This window comes from Vulpes vulpes, chromosome 14 (assembly GCF_048418805.1).
Source record: "Vulpes vulpes isolate BD-2025 chromosome 14, VulVul3, whole genome shotgun sequence".
NCBI classification, from domain to species: domain Eukaryota; kingdom Metazoa; phylum Chordata; class Mammalia; order Carnivora; family Canidae; genus Vulpes; species Vulpes vulpes.
In genome coordinates, this window is record NC_132793.1 from 5,116,168 (window position 1) to 5,124,217 (window position 8,050).

An 8,050-nucleotide genomic window follows, 5' to 3' on the forward strand; every position below is an offset into this window, starting at 1 on the left:
CCTCCCCTCCCTCCAGGCCCTTGACCCCCCTCCCCTCCCTCCATGCCCTCAGCCCCCTCCCCTCCCTCCATGCCCTCAGCCCCCTCCCCTCCCTCCATGCCCTCAGCCCCCTCCCCACCCTCCAGGCCCTTGACCCCCCTCCCCTCCCTCCAGGCCTTTGACCCCCCTCCCCTTCCCTCCAGGCCCTCACCCCCTCCCCTCCCTCCAGGCCCTCACCCCCCTCCCCTCCCTCCATGCCCTCACCCCCTCCCCTCCTTCCAGGCCCTCACCATCCCTCACCTCTCTCCAGGCCCTTGACCCCCCTCTCCTCCCTCCATGCCCTCACCCCCCTCCCCTCCCTCCATGCCCTCACCCCCTCCCCTCCTTCCAGGCCCTCACCCCCCTTCCCTCCCTCCAGGCCCTCACCCCCCTCCACTCCCTCCCTCAGGGTCCCCACCTCACCATAACTGATAAGCCTGGAAGTGGGGGCCCAAAATCATGATGTTCATCTTATTAAAAGGCTTTTATTGAACTCAAAATAATTAAATTTGCCTTTAAAAGCATCCAACTTAATTGAGTGAACAAGTTTTAAGATGAAATTTTAAAATTCATAGTTAGACTCCTGCCTGCTTGTTATAGACATGGGCAGATGCAGGCGAAGAGGCTCCGTGGTCGTTTGGTCGTGGTCATTTGATCTGGATTCAAATCCTCCTCTGTCACCTTTCTGGCCAGTTAACCCCTCGGACCTCAGTTCCTGAGAGGAGGAAGGTGTGCAGAGAGCAGTAGGAAATGTCACCCAGGCCCCACCCATATTGCCTTGGCCCTTTTCACTTCTGTCCACATGGGCCCCACTTCTAGCTAAAAGCTCTTGTGTCCTGCTGCCTGAGGTTTCCTCTGGCTTCCGGAAGCTTCTCTGCCTGTTATGTAGCAGACCAGAAGTGCGGGGAACTGATGCCATTGGGAGCAGCCTCTACGGGTGATGGGAGTAGGGGATAAGCACCCCAGCTCCTTCGCCTTTGGGTGGGGCGGGGTGAGCAAGCCCTGAGATGATTCTCCGCAGGCTCCCAGTGTTCCTGCGAGCCCCGAGACCCACTGAGGTCACTTGCCTGATGGCACAGCCCCGAGGAGCTGCCCGCCTCCTCACTGCCCTCCCAGCATTTCCTGGCATCACCTTCCAAATAAACAGCTTGCACTCTGATCTCTGCCTCCGGGCGTGCTTCTGGGGCCCCCAGCCTCAGGCCGGACGTGCAGTGGTGGTCAGCAAAGTGAGAGATAGAGCCCCTCACGGGGCAGAGGGCACAGGTGGGCTCGTGTGTGCGCGTGTGTGTAAGTACATGCGTGTGCACGGGCATGTGGGTTCAGGGCTGTGTGCACCTGTTTCACTGTCTTTTTTTTTTTTAACCCAATATATCCAAAATATCATTTCTACACGGAATCGGTATAAAAATTGTTAATGAGAAAAAAATCTTTCAGGTGTTGGACTCTCTTCCAACCTGCCAGGTTTCACGCCCCTGAGTACTCAGCATGGTGCCCTGCTTATCTGGGCCCTGGTATGCACTGAATGCCTGTGCCCTCCTAAGTCCATACACTGAAACCCTATCCACCCCACACGGCGGTATTAGGGGGTGGGGCCCGCGGTGGGACCAGCGCCCTGTAAGAGTCACAGGGCTTGCTCTGTGCCTCCCCCACCACGTGCGGACCGAGCCAGGGTGGCCATCTAGGAACCGGGAAGCAGATGTCACCGACGTGGGGTTGAACTTGTTCTCTTCCACTCACTAGCCTCGACCTTGGACGTCCCAGCCTCCAGAACAATGTTTGTTGCTTCAGCCCCCACCCGCCCCCACCCCGGCCCAGTCTGTGCCCTTTGGTCATCGCCGCTGAACTGCTGAAGGCAGGCATACTCTGTCGAAGAAACCTTGCAAAACAAGTATCAACTTTCCTTTTGCTGACAGGCTTGATGACGTGGAGGTGACGTAGAGGTGTTGAGCAGAGAAAGGACTGCTCCCCTGCTCCCTCTTCTCGCAGCGCTGGGACCACGCACCTGTTCCCAGTGATGGAGATAGTTGCCAAGAGCTTGGATGCTAGAGCCTGACATTCTGGGCTTGAACTTGTTCTCTTCCACTCACTGGCTCCGTGGTCCTGACCAGTTTACCCAGCCATCTCTCTGCACCCCGTTTTCTTGTCAGTAAAATGCAGATTTTTTTTAATTTTTTATTTACTCATGATAGTCACACAGAGAGAGAGAGAGAGAGAGGCAGAGACACAGGCAGAGGGAGAAGCAGGCTCCATGCACCGGGAGCCCGACGTGGGATTCGATCCTGGGTCTCCAGGATCGCGCCCTGGGCCCAAGGCAGGCTCTAAACCACTGCGCCACCCAGGGATCCCAGTAAAATGCAGATTTAATATTATTTACCTACCTTACAGGTTTGCTAGGAGGAATCGGTGAAATAATGGAAACGGAGTCCATAATAAGCTCTAACTAATGCTGTTGAACTCTGAACAACACGGGGATTAGGGGCACGGAATATCCTGTGAGGTCGAAAATCCATGTGTAGCTTTGACTCCCTAAAATACAACTAGTGACTAGAAGCCTTACAGATAACATAAACAGTCGGTTAACGTGTGTTTTGTATGTTATGTGTGCTATATCCTGTATTCTCACAATAAAGTAAGCTAGAGGAAAGAAAATGTTAAGACGATCATAGGGAAGAGAAAACACATCTATAGTATCGTACCGCATTTATATATAAAAAAAAATCCACTTATAAGTGGACCCACATCGTTCAAAGAGGTTGTTCAAGGGTCGATAGTAGTTTTAAGAAACTACTATCTTTTAAGAAACACCTTTGGGTCAAGTTTTAGAGCGGGATATCCATTTAAAATGAAAAGAAGTTACAAATTGACGTGTAAAATTGTTCTACTCTGGACCTGTCCCTGTCCCCACAGTCGGCAACACCCTCACCCACAACTCAGCGGGGCCACAGCTGCAGAAGAGCAAGGACCCTGGCCCTTGGGATGTGTGTCTCCCCATTTCCCCATCGTACCTTCTAGGTACAGGATTCTTAGCACCTCAGGCCTATGGATGTTTCAAGAGCCTTTGAAAATGTGTGAGCTCCAAACTATGGGCTGGGGGGCAAGATGCCGCAAAATCAGAATCAACAAATGTTTAATGAAATGTCTAGGAAACCTAACGTTATGTCGGGTTCATTAATCATTTCATCTAGTCGTCACGAAAATTTCGTTACACTTCCGTATATTTGAAACGAATTTATAGGTGAAATCTCATTTTGCCAGAATTCCCAAGAATCCTGAATGCTCAGGGAAGAACTTGTGGCCAGTTGTAATCAATGAATGTCTCATAGGCAAATAATTCGGGTGGGAATGTCATCAAAATATCTTTTGATGGGACGCCTGGGTGGGCGGTTCAGTGATTGAGCTTTTGCCTTCAGCTCAGGGCGTGATCCCAGGTTCCAGGGATCGAGTCCCACATCGGGCTCCCTGCGTGGAGCCTGCTTCTCCCTCTGCCTGTGTCTCTGCCTCTCTCTCTGTGTCTCTCGTGAGTAAATAAATAAAATCTTTTAAGAAATATAGCTCTTGATTATAAAAATAAAAATCAGATGTGAATTCATTTCAATACATTTGTTGGGATGTGGGGGAGGGCCCCCTACAGAGAGTTGGCGGGTGGGGAGGAAGAGAAACAGCCTGGTGCTGGCCACCACCCGCCCTTGCCCACCTCTTGCCAACCTTCCTCAACCAGGGCTGCCTTTACCCAAGTCAGCTTGGATGAAAATCTCCCAGTGGCCCTTCTTTTGCTCCCAAAGATCTCAAGTTTCTACCACGGCCATCCATGCCCCGGCCCCTGCCCATCCCCGGGGCTCACTTTACTGGCCAGCACAGCTGGGCGTGATGGGCCACCCTGGACTCAGCCTGAGCCACCTGTCAATCCCCGAACTGGGCAGTGTGGCCTCTTCTCCAGCTGGAGAGAGAAGTGGATCCAGGGACCAGCGAGGACAGCTCTCCCTCCACCCTCACTACTTGCTCCAGCTCGTGGTCCGGATAAAGGAATCACAAAACTCTATTCGATGAGAGACCAGATGAAATGGGACGGCTCGGCCATGTGGGAGCGGGACGGCTGGGGACCCGGCAGCGACGACGTGACTCACTCCTGTTTATCGAGCGCGTATATATGCTCGTTGCTCTTGCAGGACCTCGGTGCATGAGCTCGTTTAGCTTCTGCAATAACCTCAGAAGGAGCTGCTTTCTCAGGTGATCTCCTTTCCCAGAGGGAGAAACTGAGGCTCGGAAAGACTAGTGACTCGCTCCAGGCCCACAGGCTAGGAGGTAGAGGTGCCAAAAGCAGAGCCCCAGGTCCGTCCAACTGCGGTGGACACAAGTGACCATGGGAGCCCCCCGAGCTCTGCCAACAGAGCCAGGGCAGGTCCCCACAGGGGGGAACCCCAGGACCCGCAGCCTCTGACGAAGCAGCTTTCCCCGTCTTTGTGTCTTGCCCTCTGTCGACAGCTCTCACGACCACGTGCAATCCCGGTCTCCTCCGGCCACCCCTGGGTCTCCGATCTTTGCCCCTGACCCAAGACACATTAGTACCCAGCTCCGGCACCGTCAGGCCTTTCCGCGCCCTCCCCCGAGGTGAATTCACAGAGAAAAATGTGAAAATAACATCCAGGCTGCCTGGTGGAGAGGAGACCGGGTTTTGCCAACACAATGTGCAGTAAAAATATCTCTCCTTTAAAAGGGAGAGACAGAAATGTAAAGACTGGAGATCAGTAACGTGTAATTATCATCTGGTTTGGGTGGAGAGTTCTAATAGTTTCCAGAAAAACACAAACCATGGAAAAGGAATGTGCTTTCCAAGGCAAAAAGAGATTGGGGCTCGGGCAGGCGGTGGCCCCGTCCTGGATCTCCTGTGGCTTTGAGGCCCTTCCCTGGCAGAGGAGGGAGGCACCTACCCCCTTCCTCTGCTGTTTTGCCTTCCACGCTGGGCAGGAGGCCCCTGGAACGTGGACGCTGCCTTCAAATCTGCTCAGTAAACAGGCTCCTGTGAGTGGACACATCTGCAGGCACAGAGGAAGGATCCGTGCTCCTCCCTTGGGCGGGGGGGGCGGGAACAGCAGAGTCTCGAAATGGCAGCGACAGCTCGTATCCTCCAATATGTGTTGTCTTCTATTTCAAACTAATAAAACTTCCTGTTTTAGCTCAGTCTGTTGTGGCACAGAACAAGTACCATCGTTCCCCCACCTTCCTGGCTGGGCCATGGAACCACGGGGGTGTCAGTAAAATGTGTGTGCAACTTATAAGTGTTCTTAAACGGGGAGATCACTGCCCTTCTCTTTCCTCCTTCCTGCTGGAAGGAATGCAGATGTGATGGCTGGAGCCTATGCAGCCATCCCGGAACATAAGGCCACAAATGACAGAGCAACAAGATAGAAGGTGCAGCACCCCCCACCTGGACCGCCTACCACACCGTTATGGGAGAAAGAGAGAAGCAGCTGCGTTGTTTAAGCCACCGTTATGTGGGTCAAAGATAACCCTTACGGTCAAAATTACCTTGAAAATCTCTTAACCTGAGAAATGAAATACAGGATAACCCAAATCTTTAAAAGTGCTGAATCCCACTGAATCCTACTCAGTGTGGTGAGGCACTCACAGCAGGTCCGTGGCTTCCATGTATCCCAGACATGTGACGGAATGCTTTGGAATGCTTTGGGGGTCTTGTTGGGTTGTTTGTCTCCGGGTCTTTTTGTGAACATGCTTTGTATCACGTTTTCCAAAGTTTGCCACTTTTGTGAGCACCGACTAGGGCATGATTTTCCTTATTTGTTACCTCTGTTAAATCACTAAAGAAACCGAGGCTCAGAGAGGTGGTGACACAGAGCTAGGGAGGGGGCAGGGCTGCCCTGGAGAGGAAGGCAAGGCAGCACGTGTCCAGGTGGCACCTCCCAGGGGCCCTTGGCCTTCCCGGCTAGTGGTTCCTGCCGCGGGCTCCGAGGCCAGAGGACAAGCCCCAGGTGGCTTCAGGATGGGGGGAGCTGCGGACTGGGACACAGAAGGTGCAGGGAGTGAGAGGGGCAGAAAGGGGCCATCCAGAACTGTCCAGACAGACACCTGCCATGAGGGTGCCCGCCCGCTGGTCCTTCCAGAAAGGATCTGCACCTCGGGATTAAGCTCAGGCTGAGCTGCAAGCCTACCGGGCACCTGGGTCAAAGCCAAGGCCTCATCCCCCCCACCCCCACCCCAAGGGGTCAGCAGAGAGCAGGGAAGGGGACAAAGAACCAGGGTCAGAAAGGTCAGGAGGGAGGGCAGGGCGGGGATGGGCGAGGTCCCCTCCCTCGGAGAGGCGGCCCGGCCCGGTCGGTGAGCGGGCGCCCCCTGGCGGCCAGTCCCGGCACGCGCCCCCCAGCCTCCGCGGGGTCTCCGCCCGCCCCGCCCCGCCCCGCGCGCCTCCCAGTGTCCCCAGCAGCCCCCCCAACCCCGTTACCCCGCATTTAAAATTGATATCAGAGGGAGAAACACGTTTTCTCGGCTTTATATGAAAGATAAACGAAGCGGTTTCCTGCTGCTCCCGAGCTGTGGGCCCGGCGGCCTGGGGAGCAGATGCACTGGGACCCCACCTGGGACCCCACCTGGGACCCCACCTGAGACCCCACCTGGGACCCCACCTGAGACCCCACCTGGGACCCCACCTGAGACCCCCCAGGGGCTCGGCTGTGAGCGGCCTGGGTGCTGACCCGGCGGACTGGGTGCACGCCTGCCCCCCTTGCTCTGCAAACACTGCTCCACACCTGCGGGCCCCTCCCCTGGCCCAAGGATAAAAGCCCGTTTGAGCAGTTCTTTTTTTTTTTTTTTTTTTAATTTTATTTATGATAGTCACACAGAGAAAGAGAGAGAGGCAGAGACACAGGCAGAGGAAGAAGCAGGCTCCATGCACCGGGAGCCCGACGTGGGACTCATCCCGGGTCTCCAGGATCGCGCCCTGGGTCAAAGACAGGCGCCAAACCGCTGCGCCACCCAGGGATCCCCCGTTTGAGCAGTTCTTAAAGAACAACCCAGGCACCAACAAATATGACGGCTGGCCGGAGCTGCTGGAGCTGGAGGGCTGTGTTCCCCGGAAGGTATTTTAGGGTGCGGTGGCTCTTCTGGGCCAGGACCCAAGAAGCTCCTGGCTGGCCTAGGGTTGGAGCCCGCTGCAGCGAGGAGGGAGCCAAGGGCCTACGGAAAGTGCCAGGGGCCCCCACTGTGCACCTCACCTCTTCGGATCCAACCCCCTCCTGCGGGCTGAGGTGGCCCACCCCAGGGCCAGCCATCCGGGTCCTGGAGGCGCCCGTCTGCAGGAAGAACAGGGGTGCTTGCCCTCCAGAAGGCTGGCGGGCCTTCCCAAGGAAGGATGGACTCCCACACCTGCGGCACACAATTAAATTTTATTTTTGCTGAAAAAAAAAATTCATTCATTCGTTTATTCAACCGCCAAATATTGACTGAAACTGACTGTGCCAGACACATTGGGTATGGGAGATACAGTGGTGAACAGAAGGAGACCCATCCCCTGCCTTTTTGGTGTTTGGCCCAGTGGAGAAGACGGGGACTTATCAGATAAGCACATTAGTTATGCGAACGTGGATGTGTAATTGCAGATTCTTAAAAGGTCTCTGAAGAAAAGGTACATGGTGTTCTGAGAGCTAACAGTGGGCCCCTTCCTGAGCCCCAAAAGGCCAGTGGTTGGTGTTCTCAGCCGGACTTAAGAAACCAAATACGATGGCAAACATAACAAGAGACAGGATCGTGACGATGAATAAGCCGATCACTGCCAGGCCTCCCTGGTCCCAGGGGTTCTCCCAGAACTCATCATTCCACATGTGCTTCTGCTTTATCAGCTTGTCTACGTAGACCTGATTCTGCTGTTTCGGCTCCTGTGTCCTTAGAGTGGGCCAGTAGGGTAATCCTGCAGGCCCCACGCTTTGGGTGCCTGAGCCGCACCCGGATTTGAAGCAGCCTGTCACCTGGCAAAGTCCTCCGAGGCCCTGGACCCCGAGCCCGGGGACTTGCAGGGCTGCAT

The 8,050-nt window shown here is 54.9% G+C and overlaps 1 protein-coding gene across 1 annotated transcript; it reads right to left on the reverse strand.

Moving 5' to 3' along the window:
• Positions 1 to 7,625: 7,625 nt before the first annotated feature.
• Positions 7,626 to 8,050, reverse strand: ERLN (endoregulin). Its single transcript, XM_072736526.1, has 2 exons — positions 7,995 to 8,050; positions 7,626 to 7,911 (listed from the first exon to the last, which is right to left on the reverse strand). The coding sequence occupies exons 1-2, from the start codon at positions 8,048 to 8,050 to the stop codon at positions 7,674 to 7,676; spliced, it is 294 nt and encodes a 97-aa protein (XP_072592627.1). The 3' UTR covers positions 7,626 to 7,673.